This window comes from Panicum hallii, chromosome 7 (assembly GCF_002211085.1).
Source record: "Panicum hallii strain FIL2 chromosome 7, PHallii_v3.1, whole genome shotgun sequence".
In the NCBI taxonomy this organism is placed as follows: Eukaryota; Viridiplantae; Streptophyta; class Magnoliopsida; order Poales; family Poaceae; genus Panicum; species Panicum hallii.
In genome coordinates, this window is record NC_038048.1 from 42,464,661 (window position 1) to 42,487,434 (window position 22,774).

General features: G+C 51.3%; 3 protein-coding genes across 3 annotated transcripts; 1 reads left to right on the plus strand and 2 right to left on the minus strand.

Annotated features, from left to right (window-relative positions):
* Positions 1–36: 36 nt before the first annotated feature.
* LOC112901103 (mechanosensitive ion channel protein 1, mitochondrial-like) lies at positions 37–7,648 on the plus strand. The gene is made up of 8 exons (XM_025969936.1): positions 37–173; positions 1,186–2,046; positions 2,496–2,767; positions 3,259–3,359; positions 4,289–4,396; positions 5,040–5,258; positions 5,604–5,734; positions 7,162–7,648. The coding sequence occupies exons 2-7, from the start codon at positions 1,265–1,267 to the stop codon at positions 5,706–5,708; spliced, it is 1,587 nt and encodes a 528-aa protein (XP_025825721.1). The 5' UTR covers positions 37–173; positions 1,186–1,264; the 3' UTR covers positions 5,709–5,734; positions 7,162–7,648.
* A 1,299-nt stretch (positions 7,649–8,947) lies between these two features.
* Positions 8,948–11,455, minus strand: LOC112900068. The gene is made up of 2 exons (XM_025968796.1): positions 9,584–11,455; positions 8,948–9,189 (listed from the first exon to the last, which is right to left on the minus strand). Exons 1-2 carry the CDS (start codon positions 11,024–11,026, stop codon positions 9,064–9,066), a joined length of 1,569 nt encoding a protein of 522 aa, XP_025824581.1. The 5' UTR covers positions 11,027–11,455; the 3' UTR covers positions 8,948–9,063.
* Positions 11,456–20,877: 9,422 nt separating this feature from the next.
* On the minus strand, positions 20,878–22,004 carry LOC112900148 (E3 ubiquitin-protein ligase RHA1B-like). Its single transcript, XM_025968914.1, has 2 exons — positions 21,141–22,004; positions 20,878–21,101 (listed from the first exon to the last, which is right to left on the minus strand). The coding sequence occupies exon 1, from the start codon at positions 21,825–21,827 to the stop codon at positions 21,180–21,182; it is 648 nt and encodes a 215-aa protein (XP_025824699.1). The 5' UTR covers positions 21,828–22,004; the 3' UTR covers positions 20,878–21,101; positions 21,141–21,179.
* Positions 22,005–22,774: the final 770 nt, after the last annotated feature.

A 22,774-nucleotide genomic window follows, 5' to 3' on the forward strand; every position in this document is an offset into this window, starting at 1 on the left:
TCTCCTGCCTTGCCGCGGCCGCGGTTGCTTCCTCTCCCTGCCGGCTCCTCCACCCCCCCCCCCCCCCCCGCCCCCACCCAAAGTCCACCGGTTCCGCCAGGCCGCCGATTCTCTCTCGGTTCAGTGGGGTGGAGATCCATCATGAGTTGACAGCAGTTTCTCCGTTTTTGCGGGTAAGTAATCATTTCTTGCTTGCTGCTTGGATGGAATCCCTTCAGCGAGTGGGTTTAGTTCTCGATCAAACCAAATGCTCTTCCTTCTCCTCCCCGCTCCATTCAGTTAGTTGTGGTTTATGTGTTGTGGCGCGCTACTAGTCGAACCCACCCTGCAGTTTGGGCTCCTCGAGGCTGGTTGTGGTTGACACCATAGGTGCCCAACAACGGCGCGGTTGCAGTTTATTTTCCTTGAATACGCAATGCTCCTAGTTGCTTACCCTAATTTTGGTTGCGACAATGACACCTAGTTGTCGTGATTCGTGAATTTTGGGGGGTTCGCGTTTGGTGGGTAACGTTAGTGCTCAGCAGCGTGAAGCGGCGGATTTTCTGAATGGTTGGGCATGATGGGGATGCTGTTTGAACCTGAACTGTTTTGGTGCTCATCCCGTTTTGCAATTGAATGGAATCGAGGTGTTTGCCCTTTTGTTTCTAGGCACTTGGTGTGCTAGTTGCCTTGCTAGATCACTCGTGTGTTTGATCTGTAATGTTGCGTTTGGTGTTAGCTCTATAGAAGCTCAAATCCAATTTTAGGATGCCAATCATGGAATCTATTGTTATGTTGGGATACTTGACACTCTGGTTATTTCCTGAAGCAGATGTAGTGACATTAGATATGAAGTTTGTGTAGCCAGATTTTTCAGATTTATCAGCTAGGCGTCTTTGACTCTATGGATCTTTAATTTCTACTGCAGGAATTTCAGATTTATGCTTCTATAGGTTTTAATTTGCTTCAAGCTGTGATATTACACCTTGGTATCTGCGCTTCTGGGCATAAGCTCATAAGGATAGTGAAACATATAAGTGATACGGAAATATGGTTCATCCTTTGTTTGCCATTTTTGCTAGCACAATTCTGAATTATCAGTAGCTAGAATATTTCATTTGTACAAAAAGCAAAATGTCTGAACTGTCTTATGGCTTTGATTATGTGGGTCTGTGAAACTCGCATATTAATTGTTTCATGTTTCAGGACAAGAAAGTCTCCTGGCATCTTTGTTTTTTCAGAAACCTTTCTGTGGATGTCAAGCTGGTATTAAAAGTAGCTCCAAATGTCAGGGATTGCAGCAATTTGGCGTCGGTCATCTCAATCATCTGCTAGTCAGAGTCTAATGGAGACATTTGTTGGCCCATCTGTGTCTTCTGGTGCTTTGAGATGGTTCAGCAGCTGTGCTAAGCGCTCAAGAAAACCTGATATTACAGTTGTTGACCAGATTAAGGTGGTGGGTCGGTGTTCTGCAGTTAATGATGTGGCAAGGACCAGAAGATTGCCCCTTTCAAGTCGTATGGACACTAATTGGTTGATTGTGCCAAAGTCCAGACATGGTGCTTTGCCAGGTTTCCTAGGCATTTCAAGCTTCCATCGTGGATACTCCTCAGATACTGGAATCAAGCCAGAAGCTTCTCAGAGTGCTGTCTCTAATGTTCCTTCTACAGAAAGCTCTGAGGTTGGCACTGCAGGTGGTGGTGGGGGTTCTTGGATTGAGATCTTGGATAATGCTCGCAAGTCTACAGTAGATGCTACCACTGATGCAGGCAAGAAAGTTAAGGAGCTGACTGATGCAGTTACACCTCATATCCAACAGCTATTCGATACATATCCAAATCTTGAAAAGGTAGTTGTTCCACTTGGGGGAACGCTGTGTGGTACGATGATGGCATGGTTGGTCATGCCTATCATTCTAAGGAGGCTTCACAAGTACACGTCACAGAGTCCTATAGCAGCACTTTTGGGGAATTCAACCAAGAATGATGTTTCGTACCAAACTAGTCTCTGGTGTGCTTTAGAGGATCCTGCGAAATACCTTATCACATTTATGGCATTTTCAGAGATGTAAGTTTCTATTTAACTTTCTGAAAAATAATTTATTTTTTCTGTCCTAAATTCCTGATGGGAGTGTTCTTTGCTAAAGACTATTTTCTTCACAGTTTTGCATCTTAGTCTTTTAGATCTAATTGATTGTCAAGTTTATGTCTTATTTTGGGAAAGCCTATAGTGGTTTCAGTATTGCTGCAGTCATTTTGTTCTTTTCTGAAGAAACTAGAGATATGCAACTACTACTTAGGCATTCCATATGTTTTTTCAATTCACCAAAGTTTCATCACAATATACATTGCCTTTTTTACCTTGCTGATTCGTTATTTATTAATGCAGAAACGAAAAATGCATTTTTCTCTGACATTGTCTTAATAATTATGGTCTGGTTAAAAAGTGATATATTTTCTTATGATATAATGTTGTGTTCAGAGATACTCATATGTGTGGTGGTTTCACTTCCATAGGGCCACCCTTATTGCACCAAGCATATCAACTTATCTTCCACAGGCATGGAGGGGTGCATTTGTGCTTTCTTTTGTATGGTTCCTTCAGAGGTGGAAAACAAACTTCATTGCTAAAGCCATGACCAACCCAGATGCCCCAAGTGTGGACCGTGACAGAATATCAGCATTCGATAAGGTTTCTTCATTGGGACTGATTGGACTAGGAGTAATGGGTCTTGCTGAAGCTTGTGGTGTAGCTGTTCAGTCGATATTAACTGTAGGTGGTGTGGGAGGTAATGTACTTTCGTAAGTAAATTCCTTATTTTCTGCTGGAACTTATCTAGATTCCTAGTCTTCCATCCAAAACTCTGTCCAGCTCACTGTCCACATTTGTAAATCAAGATTTTGTTGCACTATATAATTACAGTATAGTTTGTTCTAGTTCTTTTCACTTTTGAACACATGAAATGAAAGAACTCAATAAGTTAGCGGTATGCAGGGGGAAATATTGTACTTGTGTTGCCTTCTCTCTTTTTTTCATTCAAAAGAATCTCCTAGTAAGATACATCTTTAAGCAAATGGTCCTTTGTTTCTTCCCTATTGGAATTAGTTACTGCAAAGGAAACAGTAGCATATATATTAGGATACTATGAATTTTTTATTATTCCTACATGATTACATGAGCAAAATGCAAAATGGTGGTTTGGAAGTTTTTGTTCAGCAGCCTGCGACTAAATTGTACATTTAACAGTACTGAAATTTTCTTCTGTTTCGTATACTTTAGGTGTTGCTACTGCTTTTGCTGCTAGAGATGTCCTTGGTAATATTCTCAGTGGGTTCTCCTTGCAATTTTCTAAGCCATTCTCAGTTAACGACTACATAAAGGTATTTGTAGTAGAAATAATGGTATAATACATACCAAACTTGTCAGATGAAACTTGCAATTTTTTGTATCCTTCTCATTTATCTGATCGCTTTTGTCTATACACTTGTCTGCTGAAACCATATATTCATAATGGTATTATACATACTGTTAAGTTCTAAATTTCATTTGACTTGAGGATGGTGTGGAACTATGCATAAAAAATATTCAGCTGCTATTTCATGATAGATGTTGATAATAATAAAAGAATGATTTGTGTCTTAACTTGCAAGTATCAAGGGGTTTTCAAGTCACATGTGTGATTGTGGAGTAAAAACGATGTATTGTAAAGGATGGGAAAAGCAGTATTACTGGTAGAAGGAATGCTATTTTGCATTCATCATAACTTTATAAGCCATGACGTGGTTCTAGTGTTTGTCTTAAACAAAAATATTTTGCTTGGAGCATGATGATGTAAACGGTAATTGGTTCTTTCATAGCTGAAGCACAGTTAGTGAATCATCCAAAATTCAAAAAGATGCCTCGAGTTAACAGATGCCTACTGATGGTTATTGAGGAGCTTTAAGAAGAAAATATGGACAGGTGTTGGGAACTGTTCAAACATTTGTGAGCATCGCATAATAGTGTATTCCTTTTCCTAAATTGCTAGTTTTTATTAATGCTTCTCATGGTATTTGTTTTTTAAAAGATTCTCATGGTATTTGTGCATTGAGCACATGTTAGTTCTGATATGCGGCTCCAAGTCTCTTGTTCGTTTTCAGTAGCTAAGATGGGAAAATTAAAAAAACACACACCCCCTTTTCCTCTTGTGTTTGCTGACAATGATAAATGACCAATTTGGACTGGACATAATTATCTTCTATTGCTTTTAGATGCTCTCAATATTATATAATTGCTGGCTCACAGTAACTAATAGAAATTTACATTGTAGGCGGGGCCAATAGAAGGCAAGGTGGTAGAAATAGGACTCACTTCTACTTCATTGATCAATCCAGAAAAGCTCCCTGTCATAGTACCCAACTCTTTGTTCTCCAGTCAGGTATTATAACTGTTTCTATTGCTTGATGTTTTTAGATTTAAAACACCTGTGTGGATCCAAATGTCCATCAGTGTGCATGCTGACACAGTGACATATACAAATTAGTCATCTATACCTACATGGCTGTTTATGAGTAGAACACACAATTATATTTTGACACTCTTTTTACATGTATGAGTATTCCTATCCTAATTTAGCTGGATGCGTTAGATTTTATGATATAGCAGTGAACTTTCTTACTTGAGATATTAGCAGCCTGGATTTCTTTGGTTAAATGACCATAAATGAGACACAAATGTGCACACTTTTACTTCAGTGTATGTATCTATTCTTTAAGCATTGTTAATGATTTTGCTCTACCAACCATGGTTGATGAATCGTTATTTGGCCAGTGCTGTTGTAGCTTCTAAAACCCGCTCTTCCTATTTTTTAAATTAAATTTAAATTTTAGAATTTCTTTTTTTACAAACAAACTTCAGACTTCTAGCCATAGCTGGAATTCATGATAGCATAGAAATTCAGTTATGCTGTACTTCAAAGAATGCTGTGAGGATTTCTTCCACATTGTCTCTTGTTGTTCTTGGTAAGTTTGGTAGGGGCCAACCTTGTACTGTCTTGACATGATATTCTAAATAATTTGCAGATGATAGTAAACAGATCACGAGCCGATTGGCGAGCTAGTGTGACAAAGATTCCTATACGAATTGAGGATATTGAGAAGGTTCCTTCTGTATCAGAGGAGATAAAGGTTATGTTAAGGTCCAATCCAAATGTGTCCAATAGTGATGTTCCTTATTGCTATCTCTCACGATTGGAAAGTTCATATGGAGAGCTCACCATTGGATGCAACCTAAAAAACATGGTATGTTTGATCTATTCTACATTTATGCTGCTGTACCAAAGGCTATAGTATGTTATGTCCTCTCCCCTCAAGCACAGGTGTCAAAAGTCTAGTAAGGCAATAATATTGTGAAAGTATTGATAGAAAAAGTATACTCACATCGCTCTCGTATGTTCTAATAAAGATAACTATGGTTGAAGTTAAAATAGTTTACTAAAAATGGAGAGAGTATATGGCTTGTCCAGTTACGCAATTGATAGCCATGGGCATAAAACCATGCTAGTTTGGTACTCACTATTATCCTAGTGCATGTTTGGAATGGTCCTTTCCTCTTTAATCCTAACACAAATATTTTATGTCTTGCAGAGAAAAGATGAGTGGCTATCTGCCGAACAAGATATTCTTTTGGGAGCTGCTAGGATTATCAAGTCGCATGGCATTGAACTGGGAAGCACTATGCAGTGCTGTTAATTCACCCTTCTGGGACTTCAAGTTGGGTAAGTACATACTGTTTTTGGCTCTTTAACCTGTAGGTTGTTAATACTATCCATAGCTGGTATGTTAAAACGCCATGAAGCTTGTTGTCCCTGTAGTCTTCTTACTCGAGCAACAAGCTTTTCTTTTCAATAAAAATCACAGCGTCAGAACTCAGAAGCATCTCATTTATGTTATTTCTTCCTCCACCGCAAGCAAGAGCATAAAACCATCCCAAATCTGCAAGCAAGCTGCAGATCGACACCATGTCCCTGACCCCAACATTCCATCAACTACAGCACTTAATCACCTCCAGTAACTCCCAGCCCCGTCCTCTGCTTCCCAGCTCCATCCAACAAGAAACCGCCCTCACATTGGACGGCTCGTGGTGGCGTAGTAGGCGTGGCAGCAGCAGGCGGCGTCACCGATGGCGAGGCCAGCCTCCTGCGCACCCGCACCGTCGGCCTTCCCGACCCTCGGCACGACAGCTCTCAAGTGTTACCAGGCCACCGGAACGATAGTGCTCGGAGTACTCGTCCGTGGCGAACTCCTTCTGTGGGTAGCACAGCTCCGTGCCGCCGCTGCATATCAGCGCGTCGAAGGTGTCCGGATCGGCGCTGTAGGCCCCAAGCCCGTCCGTGGTTTTGAGGTCGTGCGAGGCGTTGATGAAGATGGACACGCACGGACTCCGAGACGGACTTGTCGGCGGCACGCGAGCTGGCTGGGACACAGGGCAGCTGGTGTGGCGTTAGGTGATCGCAGTTAGCGGTATCGTGGGAAAGGTTAGACGCAGGCGCCGCCATCGTTGCGCTCGTCGTACTTGCCAGCCTTGAGGTAGACCGTGATGCAATCGACAAGGAACTGCAGGTATGCAGCCCGGCGTTGAGCGGCCGCGACACCGCCTTGGTCCTGTTGAGCTTGCCCTGCTATGCTCCGGGTGCTCGTTATGTGAGGATTGGGCCGTCTCCGGGAGGAGAGTGATGACAAGTGGGGACCAGCTGCCATAGAGACAGGGGAGGGAGAAGGAGCCCCTGATGGGTGGGGTCCACATGTCGGAACAACTCAGCCAGAGCAGATGAACCAAAAGGAAATGGAGCAAGGGCAAATGTGTCTTTTCGCATCCTGTCGCCAAGCTAGACATACGATGTGTCGTGACACGTAAGCAATAATGGCACAAATGTAAGAAATCATCTCATATGGCAAAAATGTAGGTGCCAAATTCAAACTGGCAGATTAAGAGTGGTCGTTGGTATCGATGGCAAAAAATTAAATATCCGAACAACTGTTGTTAGACAGTTTTCCTTGTTGGTTATTGTACCGGCATGCTAAAGGCTGACTTGCATTTCAGCCATTTTTGTTCGAAGAGAACATTGTTGATTTATCAGTAGCAATGTTTCAGATATCTTCACTTTCGCAATCTTTTTGATGAGGGAATTGCATCCATTGGCAGGTATATTCCGTTAGACTACAGAACTGTGGAACTGCGTACTGACCTACGTGGCGGTGGCGCCTGGAGTTTTGCTTACGGTTGCGTTGGCAAGAACGTCCGTGTGCTATGTCTTTTGGACCATCTGACACCTCCTATCACCGATAGATATTTTTGTTACTGTCATTGCCTGTTTGGAACCTAGGTATGGTAATTGACCCGTTTCTGTGGGGGGCTTCACTGTCCACTGGCCGTGGGTGAGCGGATTGTTGCTCCATTTTGGTGAAAATGTCCGGTTTTAACCTCGAAACGTACGGTTTTGTCTAGCTCTAACCTGACAATCATCCCGAATGAGTAGTGTTCGACGCTGTCCATTTCTGCCATGCATCAGCATTTTTCTAGTGAACTATAACGTTCACTTTTTCTTTAATCCTCGGAACTCACTATGTTGGCACCTAAGCATGTGTGCCAGAATTGTCTTGAACAAATAAAATATTGTGGTATGGTCGCAGTCCTCTCAAAGTTTGTGTGTCGTAGACAATGCAGGACACGCGTCAATGGAGTAGGCTTGTATACTAGACAATGTGAATAGATTATTCCTTCACATAATTAACTAAGCGAAGATTCGGGGTTTGACATGGGAGTATAGTTCCAATTTTATCGGAGGTCACCGAAGAGACTTTAACAGGGGGAGTAAACAGGGCTATATCCGAAAATTAGCCACAGATTGGGAAATAGAGGTCCAGTTCACACAAAATTTAAGTGAAGGAACTGGTACGCTTTGTAACTTGTGCAGCTGTCTGTTTCCACTCGGAGCGTTTCGAGTTGGTATCAACGTCATACTGCAGCATGGAGGCCTCTGATCCGGCTTGCATGTGAGGTCACACTGAGATTGAGACACACGTCCTGGCGGCATAAGGTGCTCGGTTCATTAATTTTTTTTACTCGTTTAGGAGTACGAGATTAGGGCGTCGGTATGGAAACTATCCCTTTTCCTACCCATGTGCTTGCTGGATTCAGCATTAACTATTCGACGCATCGCACATACTGTCAGCATTCAGCAACCTTGCGCGGCATGCGGCGAACAGATCGTCCCGTCGCGTGTTGTAAAAAGCTGCCACATGTTGAGGCCGCCATCAACGACCATTTATAGCCGTGCTTCCGACGGTTCGGAGCAATCAATGAACGTTTGCTCACACACTGAACCCTGATAGTGAAATGGGGCACGGAGCCGATAAATGCGGTCGTCCATGTCGCCGGAAAGGCGAAAAAGCCACCGAGCACGGTGCCGCGCGTCGTGGGCCTTCGCCACGGCGGCAATCGTGTCACTGCCGAGGCACGCGGGGCAGGCCGTACTGAACCCTGAGCCGACCCGGAAATGGGCGCGCTGGACCGACCGCTGGGATGATTTCGGTAGTACTGACGCCCAGGCGAGCAGAGACTCTGTAGCCTGCGCCACCCTCCCCACGCCCTGCGTCCTGCGATGATGAATTGATGAGTGATGGCCTGCCCTGCCCTGCCCGAGCGGAAGGCGAGCCACGCTTTGGACAGAGCCCCACCCTGCCACTGTTGCGACGCAGGCACAGTGCTGGGCTGCTGGCTGGTGATCCCGTGCCTCGTCTCCGTCAAGTCCGAAGCTCCAAAGCGTCAAAGCGATATACAACCAGCGTAGGCGTTGGGTGTGGGGGGCCGCGTGTTGACTCGACATGGCAGTGGCAGGACGCCCGGCCAAAACTACTCCTGCTCTGGTGGCGCTTCGCAATTGCAAACCGTAGTTTAGGCAAACTAGCGCTGGAAAGAGATGCTGAAATGCTGAAACGAAGACTCTCTGATACCCTCCCTCCGAGAAGAATAGATTCGTACAAGCAAAGAAGACGAAGAAAAAAAATCTGAATCTCCCTATCTTCTTCAGTGTCTAAATGTAGCTTATACTGCTGCTACCTGGCTGAACTCGCCTTCCCTGCATACGCCTACATCGATGGTCATCGTCTTCTCCCCGCTCTTCCCCTCCTTGGGCGCCGACACCACTCTACAGCAATTTCGCCTGGGAGACTGCAAATCCATGTGACAGCGCGTCAGTAACACATTTAGTAATGAAAAATATCACAGGTGGCAAACCTAGTGTCCAGTTCCAGTTTTTTATGAAGCATTGCAATTTGTGAAAGTTCTATCTTGGCATTAGGAAAAATTCTATGTTGGCATTGCGATTCTCATTTTTAGCTCTAGTTTGTTGCCTCTTGGCTCTTAGGAAGGAGTTGATTGCTAGCACACTACTACACAATTTTGTTGATTCCGTGATAAAAGGAGTTGTACATGGCCAACAATGCCAAAGTGATGCCAATGCGTGCATGGCCAGTTGGCCTTCTCTCCAAATGGCAGGGCACATCATGTGTTGCTGTTAGTATAGAATAGAAGAAAAAGGAATGGTTTGGTATTGGAAGGTTACCCTGTCCCAGAGTCCGGGGTCTGGCCTCTTGAGCACGACGATGTGATCGAGATGCGCGTCCGGGTCGGCGATGTCCCACCGGCACGCCGGCCGCGTCTCGTTGGGGTGGCGCCACCGCTCGTATCGCGTCACCGTCGTCTCCCCGCCGCCGCGCTCGGCCGCGTGCCGCGCCGACGACAGGTAGTACACCGCGGGCTTCTGGCACGGGCTGCGCGCCAGGGGCCTCGTGTTGAACGCGTACGCCGTGTAGTCGGCGCGCCGGTACCAGTTGAGGAACGTGCGCGCAGGCATCTCCATCTCTCGCGGCGACATTACGCCCCTCGCCACCAGCACCGCGAAACCCCACGCCACGGACACCGTCCACCGGTTGGTGCCGTCGTAGCAGATGGACTGCTGCATCAGTCCCGCCGTGTCCAGCTTCACCGGGCCGTCGAACAGCCGCCGCACCGCCGCGGGGCGCGACCTCGCGTCCGGGAACAGGGGCTTGACGACGTCGAGGTGGTGCAGCGTCACGAGCGGCGCCACCGGGTGGGCCGCCAGGAGGCCCAGCAGGTCGCCGTACACGTCGTACTGGTGGAACCCCGGGTGCTTTGTGAGCGGCACGCCCAGCTCCGCCATGCACGCCTGGATCCGGTCGTCGCTGCCGTAGAGCGCCGGGTAGCGGCGGAGGCAGCCGTCCTGCATCCGCGCGAGCGCCTCGGCCAGCGGGCGGCTGATGGCGAAGCCGCCGCCGCCGTACGCCATGCCGTAGGAGAAGTAGATGTTCTGCAGGTGGCTCTCGGAGAGGGAGCCGATGTAGTAGGGCTGGCGGTGGTCGAACTTGTTGAGCACGGTGAGGAGGTTGTCGGGGAAGAACACGGTGTCGTCGTCGCCCATGACGAACCAGCGCACCCCGGGGAGGCCGAGGCGGAACGTCTCGGAGACGATGCGGGAGATGCGGATGGCGGAGCGGTGGCCCCGGCGGTGCGTGTAGGGGAAGGCGGAGGTGTCGGAGGAGATCCTGATGGCCGGGAGCCCCGTCCGCGCCGTGGACATGTTGGACTCGCGCACCGCGCGGTCCAGCCACACGTAGCCGCGCATGGCGCCGCGCGGGCGCCACCACACCTTGATGTACTCCTTGCGCTTGTCCCAGAACCGCGACGACGCCGCGATGCCGAACACAACGTGCTGCAGCGTCGTCGCCGTGGGCGCCGCGGCGGCGGAAGCGGGCCGCTGCTCCTCCGCCGCCGCCGCGGCCGTGAGGTTGGCGGACGCCCGGGAGACCGAGACGGAGGAGGCGATGCCGGAGGAGTCAGGCGGGCAGGTGGAGGCGGCCGACGACGCTGAGACGAGGAGGAGGTGGAGCGTGTAGAAGAAGTAGAGGGCGGTGAGGGGGAGCAGGAGCAGGAGGAGGAAGCGGAGGAAGGTGGCGGTGACCGTCTCCTTCCCGCCCCCTCCCTTCATCCCGGTCGCCGTGGCCGCCGCTCCTCAACCCTCACCGTCTCAACCCACCCCCACCCCCCCCCCCACCCCCCCAACAACAACACAACACCGTCGCCCCCAACTCGCCCGCTCGCCGGCCGTCCGGGCCGCGACGCGCCCGATTTCGCTGCCGGCGGAACCGGAATCAAAATCAATGGGATTTCGCGGGGGGCGAGAGAGGCTCACACCGGGTCGCGCATTCCGCTCCGCGCCGCCACCTCCTCCTCCTGCCCCCTTGTCTCTCTCCTCCTCCGCTCGGGTCCGAGGCCGGGGAGTGTGGGGTTCTCTCCTCTCGGTCGGCGCTGCGCTTTGGGTGGGGGGGAGGGGGATCGGTGCGGTGGGTGGGTCGGCGAGCGCTTCGGTTTCGTGCCCGCTTTTGCCCACCTTTTCTCCCCGTGCGTGCCGGTGCGCGGCTGCCGCTGCATGCCTTGCCCGCGCGCTGCCGCTAATGCCGAGTATTTATCAGGGCGCGGCCGGGGGGGATTTGCGGCATCCAAGCATTCATTCAAGCCTGAGACCGAGAGGGGGTGTAACGTAACCGGCCGCGTTATTAACTTGGGGCTCTGGAGATTTTGTCATCGGGTCTGAATGGTGCCACCGTTGCGAAACGGGTCGAGTGGTGGTTTGAATTTTGACAAACAAGACTGCTGATGAGGTTTGGTTGTTCGCTGGGCTCGTTTGGAATGTGCTACGCGGCTTTGAGCTCTGCTAGCATGAAACAGCTATACTTTTCGTTTTGGTTTCCAGATATCGCGAGTGCTTGTGGAGCCCACTTTGCTGGCTCATCGGATACTCATCTGCATGAATAATCATCGGATCACGCTTCTTTTTTTAAATGCGCAATATTCTCCATTAGTTAGCGCAGCCACTGGTTCAGTGAGATCACGAACCACCCAAGTTACATAGTTCGGGGGGGGATCCAATAACGTGATGGAGTCCTGGAATAAAGTTAATGGAGCTTATTCATCTGCGTACATATTACATGAGCTTGGAGCATAAGAAGCATTCATTATATAGTAATATGAAATGGTTAGGTTGAAATGAGCATCATTGGTGTTAGGGGGCTAAGCCATTTGCATCACTATTAGGATTAGAAATCTTATAGTGCCACTACTTATACTCGAATACAAATACATAAATTGAATGTAGATATATGTTGCCAGTTAAATCCTATCGTTTCTCAGTCTCCCTTTATGTCAGACTACGAATAAAAGGAGTGGCATTTTTCAGATAAATCAACCATTGTTTGACTGGCCGGGACACACGTCACTCCCTGTTTTTGACCGCAGCGATCATCCCAAACTAGTGCGCTTATAGGTTACTAGCTCGTATAGTAATTGATGTGTATCTGAAAAAACGATACTCTCTAGTGTACAACAAGCTAAAAAGTGTGCACATGCTCGTGGTTAAGGCAATACGGCATCACAATTCGCAGCACGAGAGCAAAAGAAAAGGACTCTGAAAGGGACGGGACACTTGATGCTCCCTCCCTTCCTACTCCTATCCTACTGGCAAACAGTGACGTGACTGGCTAATGACATCTAGGCGATGTACCTTGTTCGTTTTGATTAGCTGCGCTTGTGGTTAGTGGTTACGACCAGCGTGCAATGCTCCTACTCCGTCGGAAACCAACTTTTTCACAGGAAGCGCTGTTAGGGTGCGGGGAATGTGCGTGAGAGTGACCGGGCTCAGAAGCGCTAGTGGAAAGCCACCCAAGTAGAAAACATTAGTATCCAAGAGGGGATCCGAGCGAGATTTGAGCGGTAATCATTTCGAGAACCAGAAAGGGTAGTATTGATTGGTTGCCCTCGCACAGCTCGGCGCTGCGTCGCCTTCGGCGGCCTACCATTTCGTGCTGCTCTCAATTTTTTGGTCAAAAACTCAAGGCGCCGCAGGGATTGTGGTGCGTAGCCCATAGCCGAGAGAGGGCGTGCTGCCCCCGTCCCTTTCCTCGTCTATTCCGTTCCGTTCCATTGGCTCGGAGGCCAGTGCGCTTTTATTTTTCGCCGTATAAACTATAGAAGGGTCCTCACTCTATGAGCTTTTTGGCCCTGAAAGTCAAACTTATTGTTTAGTAGTGATATACTCCTTCCCTTTTTATTTACATATCATATTAGATTTTTTTTCTAAATTAAATTTAACTAACTTTGACTGATTCTATAAAAAAATATAGCAACAATTATACTACGCAACATATGCAACATTATTTCATGATGGATTCAACCAAATAAATTTAGTATTATAAATATCATTATTTTTTTATAAATATGTTCAAAGTTTGCTAAATTTAATTTAGAACAAATCTAATATGATATGTAAATAAAAATAGAAGAAATATAACCGAAAATGGTAACCCCGAGTTGGGAAATGGTCGAATCCATATCCTGCCGGCCTGACTGCCTCCCAGATCGGGAGGGGGAGAGGGGGGGCTGGGGCGACTGGGACTCGGCTAGCGCTGCGCAACGCCAAATCACTCGACGAGCTGGAGTCTGGAGAAGATCGAAGAATGCGGTGTTACCTGGACTGGACGTCACGACACAGCGCCTGCTAACGCCGACAAGGTGAGTGAGTTCATACGCCGAGGGAGGCAGCCATCGTGCACGAAACAACACACCCACCCGGAAAAAAAAACAATCCACATGCATGCGCGTCCCGCCTGAGTCGTCACTCGTCTCCCTCCCATGTCACGCTCTTTGTCACGCCACATGAGCTGCGCGGTCTCGCGTGCAAGGAACCGGGCCATCGCCGCCATCGGCGACGGTGGCCTTGTCGATCGATCGCTGTCGCCTTCGGCGTCCTACGTTGTCTCGCGAATCGATTGCTATAGGCACCGCGGCGCCACCGCTCCGACGCCACGCCAAACCATGGGCATGCAGTATCCTGCGACATGTCGTTTGAATTACAGGGCGATGGAGACGAGGATGGACATCGCGCTCGCGCCTGCGCGAGTCGATATTATTGCCTCCATTGCTTGCTGTGGTGCAGAGAAGAGCGCACCCAACGGGCCCACGAATGCCCAGGTGGGAGCCAAGCCGAGCTGACGGCGGCACATACAGGCATGGCTCACAGCTCAATCAGCATTGCACAGATGCAGAGAAGAAGGCCATGAATGCAAGCGAATCGCAGCCGCCACCATCCTCACGCTCGCGCTTGCGGAGCCGGCTACGATGGCCGCAGCGACACCAGGCAGCCATCGCCCGAGGTCGGGAGGAGAGGGGTGCCGTCTGTTGGGCAAGCTGCCATGCCCGGCCGTGGGAGCTTAATCGCGTGGAGGCGAGAAGACACCAATCGCTTTCAGAGTCCCTCGCGGCTGGTGGAGCGGATCTGGCTGGAGGGCGGCGCGGACGCCGGCGCCGGATGGCTGGGGATGATGCTCCAACCAGGGGCTATATGCAAATGGTCGGATTAATTTTTACAAAATAGAACCCCAGTTGTGATCGCGATCCAAATTAGGGGCCTATATGTACAATAAGGGGTATAAGTGTAGATCATTGTATAAATATAAGGTCTTTTTTGCAAGATTTTGGATCTTCATCACGCGCGGCAGCCAGCGAGGTCGCGCTGCGCCGGCGATCGCAGCCGGCAGCACCGCCACCCTCTCCAGCTGTGGCTATGGCCCCCAACGCACCCTAGCTGCTCCCTCTGCGGTGGCACCTCGTGACGCTGTGGCTCGCCGGAGAACCGTCGGATTCCGGTCGCCCCCGCCTGCCATCTTGTGTGGACCCTGTACCTCTCGCCGCATGCGTGGACCATCAATCCAGGACCTTCAGATTTTATGGTTAACTGAACAGACTTTTTGCTGGCATGGTGGATTGGTTGCTTCTACCTCGAAAGTTTGCGGACAGTCTCATCAGAGGCCGGCCAATCCCAGCCAACAATTCAGCGATTGATTATTTGAACAATCGCAAGATCAGCGCTGCACTGAGCTGAAGCTACCGCGGTAAGGAATTCAGATTTCATGCCGACTGAAATATAATCTTGACATGATCGCTTTGCTACGCATCACTGCTAAATTCCTGAACTGCAATAGTGATTCCAGAGATGGTCTCCTGTTGTCTTAAGTCTGTCTTGCTATTGTGAAATCAGTTGACGTTCCCTTAAGTTTCGTTTCTTCAATCTTGACAGAAATTTACACCTTCATGCTGCTATTCAACCAGCATGACATGACATGCTCGGAGTTGGTCAGGCGAACAATTCTAGAGCACCGATGCCAGGATGAACCTGAACACCCGCCACGATTGCCGATCGGGACGCTGCCCAAGCGGGCGTGAGCGGCTTTTTTTTTATGGAATCCAGACCACCTTGCTACCACCAATTTTGAACTAAACGTGTGCTTCCAGATATAATCCCATAGCTTATGAGTTATGAATTATGATGAGGATGTTCAGATAGCTTGGGCTTGATTTGCAGCCGCGTTCTAAACGATAGGCTTGAAAGGGTACGGGGCTCAGGGCCATTCAGCCAATAGCGTTGACCAGATGCAGAAGAAGATCACCGGCCACCAACGAATGGCAGCCACAGGCCTCAGGCTCCCGGTTGCGGAGCAGATGCTACGGCCGCAGCGACCCCCGGCGGCCATCGACGGATCGACCGCGGTCTGGGAGGAGACGGAGGCTGGGTGTCGGCTGTCGGCCGAGCTGCCATGCCTGGCCGTGGGAGCTCAATCGCTTGGAAGCGAGACGACGGCAATCGTGGCGGCTGGTGGTGCAGATCAGGGCGGCGGCGCGGACGCCGGACGGCTGGGGATGGAGCTGCTTCGAATGAGGGGGTTATTCGCAAATGGACGGATTGGTGTTTACAAATAGAACACTAGTTTAGATCGCGATCCGAAATAGTGTCCTATATATAAAACTCAGGGGTCTAAATATAAATAACTGATCCGAACGAGGAGGTTTTTTGCAGGTTTTGGGTCTTCCTCCCGAACGGCAATGGCGGGTCCGCGCTGCTCCGGCGATCGCCGCCTACCATCCAACTCGAGCCTCCGTCAAGACACCATCCCTAGCTTGCGGCTGCTCCAGCAGCGATGGCACCTCGTCATGATGAGATTCGCCGGAGAACCGCTGCAATCCGGCCGTCCCTGCATGCCATCTCTTGGACCCTGTATCTCTCGCCGCACGCGTTGACCGTCGACCCAGTGCCCCTCTGATTTTCATGGGTAACTTAACAGATTTTTAGCTGGCCTGGTCGATTGGTTGCTTCTACCTCGAAAGCTCGCTGGACACTTGGACAGATCAATCAGAGGCCAGTCAATCTCAATCAGCAATTCAGCGATCGATTATTTGAAGATAGCGAGATCAGTGCTGCACTGAGCTGAAGCTTCCACGGCAATGAATTCAGCTATCGTGCTGACTGAAATGTAATCTTAACATGATTGAGTTTTTCTACTAATAGTAACAGTGCTAAATTCTTGAACGGTAATCATGATTCTTGAGCAGTCACAATGCGAAATCAGTTGGCTTTCCATTCAGTTTCGTTTCTTCAACCTGACAGAAATTTACACCCTCATGCTGTCTCTCTGAAGATACAAATCGCCCATCTCTGTTATTCCTCTTTCAGTGATCAGGATGCCTCGCAATTTACGTAGCACATTGGCCATGCCATTGTTCATGACTAGCTCTGTGAGACACAACAGAATTTGCAGGCTTTGCTACATTGTACGTTTTGTGGCCCCAACATTTTGGCTGGTTCATCTTCAGCATGAAGATGCACAATAATGCATGACTAAATCTAAGTTTAGCTATAATGAAATAACCACACAGCCATGTACTCTTTATCTTTAGGTAGCTGCAGATAGAATCTGAAGGCACCGTCCTATGAACTAAGCATAATTTTGGCGGTGACGAATGCATCAGATTTCTGATAACCTCGCATACTCAACTTGCCTGCAAGAACAGGTGCAGATCACGGAAGAACACGCGGCACCTGGACAAGCCTCACCGGAGACTGAAGGTGGAGGCCCAAGCAAGTTCGGAGCTTCCGCAACACGTTGGTCGTGCTCGCCGCTCGGGCACGGTAAGCCACCAGTGCTGGCTAATAGTATGACGGGCCGTGCAAAAAGCAAGGGGGGGACATTGCGGCGTTCTTTTTTTTTTTGCAACGGAGATGCTTCCTGGCAGGCCTCATGGGTTCGGGAAGACAAATTACAAATACACGCAGCCCAAAAATAACAAAACGGCCCTGATAAACTGTGGGCTTGCAAAGCGAAATAGATTCAAACTCTGGGCTGGTAGCCAAAGTGGCAAACTGGTAAGAAATGCAAAAGGCGCGTTGTTAATCCAACCATATTGATGCACACGGAGGAACAACTCGAATTCTTGAGTTTTGGGTACATGCAGGGGGGAGGAGGAGGAGGGAGATAGGGGATAGAATTCTAGCCGCAGCCCGCCATCGTTCGACGCCGTCGGCCTGCTGACCAGCCCAAACTTTGCCTTCCGTCGGTCCAGGTCCAGCCCACTGCCCACATGCTCCTTGACCGGCCCAGCTAGCAACCTACGGAGTATTCAGCAGGTTCCTGAGCTGTCCTGACGCACGTCCTATAAAAAAAACACCTGCAAAGCCGTGTGATCTTATCGCATTCGTAAACCTTGGGCAACGAAGAGGGTCGAAATCCCCAATTTCACCGTAAGCTCTCGAGCACAAATGGGCCGGCCTTGTGGTCACGGCTGCACTCGATCTGTAGCTGTCGATGCAGCTGCCACCTGACATATCCAATAGGACCTGTGATTGGTGCGCGACGCTACAGGTCCATTCGCGGCGTTGCTCGCCCCCGGGGAAATGCCTATCGCGTGCAGGCCGCTCAGGTCCCGGCCCGGCAACCTGCTGCCGTCTGGTGGATAGTGAGGGCCCGGCAAGATCTTCCGTCAGGCTATGATCGCTGAAATATTTCCTAAGATCCGCCAAAGCAAAGCAGTGGACCTGCGACCTGCGCGTGACAGTGGCTGCTGAAATCCAAATCCGCTGCGCCTGATTCGCTGCCCTCGTAAATCTTGATGGGACAGCGCAAGTGTCAAATCGACTGTGGATTACGACTTTGCTTAAACGAAACGAAACGGAACGGGTGGTGCATGTGTTTCGAATTTAAGACGTCTTTAAAGTTTGAAAGATGGAGTGGTGCACGACCGTAGAGCAGGACGTCGTTTAGAAATTCTCCTGGCCAGTTTAGAACAAGTCCTCCGTTCTAAATTATTAATCATTTTAATTTTTCTAGATTCATAATCTTGTGTGTGGACGGCCGGTGCCGCACTCTCTCCTTGTGCTCGTGCTTCTCGCTGCGGTGGGAAGGACCGCTGCAAGCGAGGATCGAAGCTCGCTGGAGCGCTGCAACGGCTGGATCACGGGTGAGACCATGGCAGCAACGCACTGCGAGTCAGGCGGCACGACACGCTCGTGGCCCTGGCGGAGTGGCGGATATGATGATCTCATGTACCTGCCGCCCGCTAGTCGAGCTAGGAAAGCCAAGACGGATGGTGGCGTCGACGCCTGCCACGGCCGGCGCGACCGCTGGCAGTGCCTCAATTCATTCTTATCTGTTGTAGCGTGAATGCGATGGCAACGGCTTCCGCCTTCGCTACTGCTGCTGGTACATGCGGGTTCAGGGGCGGATCTAGGAGCTCAAGCTTCTACCTTTCCAAGATCGATATCGATGGATACCTCCGAAGCCTTCCTCCTCCTTTTACCTTTAGGAAGAAAGAATAAAGAAGAATGAAGAAGAGGAGAGGAAGAATGGAAGAAAGGGAAGAAGAAGAAGAGAAGACATTGAAGCTCCTTCTCGATGGGTCGTCTGGATTCGCCGCTGGGCGGGCCTGCTGCTAGCTGCGTACCGTGTCGCTCACTGATGAGCGGCGACCCCATTTCTCCGATCGCTTTCGAGAACACGATCCTTGGTCATATCATTAGCGAGAAAAGCTCGCCATTATGCCCTCAAACTCGCCAGTTGCCACGTTCCAGGATAACACCGGCTGTTGGCGACGTCCCTGTCAATTTTTTTTCTGCTTCTCCGGTGCGACAATGACAGGCAACGATCGGTAGAGGCACGCCCATCGAGCCACTGTTGGTCGCTGCTGCGCGCGGCTCGGCGTTTCGGAATTGGACCCGAGACGCGCAAGCGGACAGGCGAGCCCGTCCGTGGCTGGATCGGCGATGATGGCCTGGCCGCGCTCCTGTTGCCTCTTCGGAACAGGATCGTACGGCGGGATGGGGGCCGCCTTTGATTCCCTCCGGAGGAGGCAGCAGACACGGAGCGGGCGGGACGGCCAGCCGTCATACGACGAGGGCACGTCGAAAGCTGGTTGGGCCCAGCGTGTACGATAATGAGCGTGAGCCCGCGGGCCCGGGGGTTTGATGTGTCATTATTCCCCTGCGCGAATTATGACCTCCGAGTTCGGTTTTGGTTCCATTCAGTGCATGGATCGAGCCTAATGACCCCACCCGACCTTTGTGCTCTTTTTTTTTGAACGCTGAACGAACCCGCTCTTTTCACTTTCCTTGTCCTAAACCCCTAACATTACCTTTATCATTTTTGTTGGCTTGTGTTAACTTGCAAGCAAAACTAGGTTAGATTCGCATTACAGACACGGTAGTACAAAATGGCAATGCTAATGCTCCATATTTGGTTATAGCAACTCCAGCAATAATCACTAAATCAGTTCTTTTAAATATTTAATGGGGATATCTCTATTTTTCACGGACTTCTAAATTTACTTCAGCTCCAGCAACTCTATTCTTCACAGGCTTCTAAATTTACTCCAGCTAACTTGTATACTTATAATGGAGGCTCCTTAGAGATCTCTAAGAATAAAAGTGGAGGAGGGAATCTGTAGATCTCCCAAAATAGAGTGCGTAGTAGAAGATCTGCTGGAGTGCATATTTTTTATTTCATCCTCTAAAGTAATTTAGATAGGGAGTTATTTAAAAGATGTGCTGGAGTTACTCTTGAGCTGCCAATAATGCGCTCCTAATGAGGAACCGCCGCAGCTCAACGCACGCACCCTTTCGTCGATACCCCTCCCTTTCGGTGCGCGAGGAGGGTCCTGGTCCAGGCCAGGGCACGGAGTGGGAGTGTATCCATCGCCTGGCCGAGCCTACCAACACCTGTCAAGGGCTATGCTTTCAGAGCGATACCGCATAATTTTCTCCTCCTTTCTGCAGATTATGCTACCGGTACGAATCACGGTGTGCAGGTGCACGCTCTACCAGTCTGCCTGGGCGTTTGGTCGCTGCACGGCGGCAGCAGTAGGCGCTAGGCGGCTGGTAGGCCGCTCGTGTCTATGCCTCAGAGTCTCCTCCCCGTTTCGTCGGAGGACGGCGGCGACCGATTCGGCCGGTTCGCGGATTTGAAACTTCCTCGGCCGCGCACGTACCTGGGCACCTGGCAGGCCGGACGGGGCGCTGGCGGCGGCCGAGATTGCACTCGCCACTTCGCGTCAGGGGGGTGGCGAAACGGATGATTGTATTGGACTCTGGCGGAAAGGAACGGACGACTTGGCGGATTTGCTTGCGTCCCCGGACGTCTTGATTCGCGTTTGGCAGTTGGCACTACCGCTTGCAATTGTGTACTGTTGCTTGGTGGCCCCAAGCTGCGAGCTGAGCTCCTCCTCCGCATCAGAGAGAGACTGCTAGCCATTTTTCTTGTGCTTTCCCGTTGAAGCAAAAGAATTTCTGGTACAGGTGAAAGCGCATCGCGTCCTTGGTCCAAATACCTTTCCAAAACGGGAGGAGGAAAAAGGAACGGGGCCGTCCACGCAGGTACTGCTAGAAGAGGGAGAAGAGAGCCTGAGCGGCTGGGCAGCAAAGCCGAGCGGAGCGGAAATGGGAGGAGAAAAAGGGCCCAGATCTTGGATCGGAACGCCTAGCTCAACAAAATTAATCCGCGCAAAGATTCACAACTCCACAAACTTGGAAGACGGAATCTACCTATGCACAAGAGGAATCTAATCTCCTAGCCTTTTTATGGGGGGTGGTCGCTTTACTCATTTTGCCTATGTACAATTCGAGCCAAGGGCGCCCCTCCGCTTCTGCTGTGCCTCCGCTGCTGCGCTTCTCTCCTCTTCCGTCCGCGGAAGACGGCGGCGACCGATTCGGCCGGTTCGCGGCCGCGCATTCCGCAGGGCCGGTCGCTTCCGCGCGGGCGCGGAGTTCACTGGTAGCCGCCGAGGCCGCTGAGCAGCAGCTCGTGCGGCCGCAGCAGCGTCGGGGAGGACACCGGCGTGAGCGGCGCGCCGAAGTAGAAGAAGTCGAAGTCGGAGGCGTCGGGCACGCCGGCGGCGGCGGCCCAGAGAGCGCCGGCCATCTCGTCGGGGATGAGCGGGGCGCGGCAGAGTGGGCAGGTGCGCTGGTCGTGCTCCATCCAGCGGTCCAGGCAGCCGCGGTGGAAGGCGTGGCGACAGTTGCTGAGCCGGCGCACCTCGTCGCCGCCGCCGATGCCGCTGAGGCACACGGCGCAGTCGCCGCCGACGCAGGCCGCCAACTCGTCGAACCGCACCACGGGGAGCACCTCCTCGATGACCATCGCCGGCACCGCGCGGAACTCCGGCCGGCGGTGCTGCAGCACCAGCACCTCTGCCTGCGCGCCGTGGTCCCGCCCCTGCTGCGCGCCGCCGGCGCCTACGCCGTGGTGGTGGTCCTGCAGCAGCGCCTGGTGGTCGTCCCCGAGATCCAGCAGGTCGCCGAGGCCCACGGCGTGGAACGCCGAGAGGAGGAAGCGCCGGATGTACCCCAGCAGCAGGAGGAGGTGGAGCAGCTGCTTCGGGAGCACCAGCTCCGAGTAGCCCACCGGGAAGCCCATGCCGCGGCCGGGACGGGTCGCTCGCCCGGTCGTCCGGATTTGCTGGCGTGTCTGTCTCCCGGCTCTCGGCGGCGGTGGTGGTGGTGGTGGTGGTGGGAGGGGGGAAGGTGGGGGCAAGCAAGACTCGAGGCGATGTGCCCGCTCCGCTTCAGAGATTTGCCGATATGGCGTGGTGGCGATGCGTGGACGGGGAGAGGCAGGGGGCGCGGTTGCTATATAAAGCGCGGGGCGGAGAGGGGAGGTGACGCGGAAAGGTTGGAGAGGGGCCCGTGGGGCCGAGTCGCGCAGCGCCGTGGGATCGCGTCGTGTGGTGGGCTCCTCCCCACCTGGATGCCGTCCGCCCGGCCGCGCCTCACTCTTGTGAGCCGAGCCGAGCCGAGCCGAACCCCCGACCGACGCGTCGGCCCTCACGGCCCCACCACAGCGACGTCGCGCCGGGTGCCAGTGCCACCGGCGCCCGGTGGTAAGCCCCGCCCGCCCGCTTCCGCCGTACCCACGGCCTGCCGCCCTGCCGGGTCGGTGCAGCGCACGGTTCGCTACAGGCGTGGGCGGCGGCGGGGGCACACAAGCGCCTCATGTTTTTCGCGTACGGGTGCGCGCACCTCCTCCGCACACGTACCCGTGGTCCGCTGTACGCGAGCAGTAGTAACAGTCCATTACTGCCTACCAGGCCGGAAGGGGTCAAAAATTCTCAGCAGCCTATGCGCCGTTCAGGCTCAGCGACGCCGTGTCCGTTGTGCGTGGAGTGAGCTGATCTCCGATCAAAGTATTCAAAAATTAGCCTGCTCCGTGAACCGGGAGAGCTGGGACTGGGAGTTTTCTTTCTCGTCCTTCCTCACTACTGATCCTTCCTTTTGGACCGACGACGAGGGGGGCTGGGGCAGCTCGCAAGTTGGCCTGGCCGCAGGAAAAAGAAAAGAAAGGGATGGCCGCACGAAGGTTCTTGG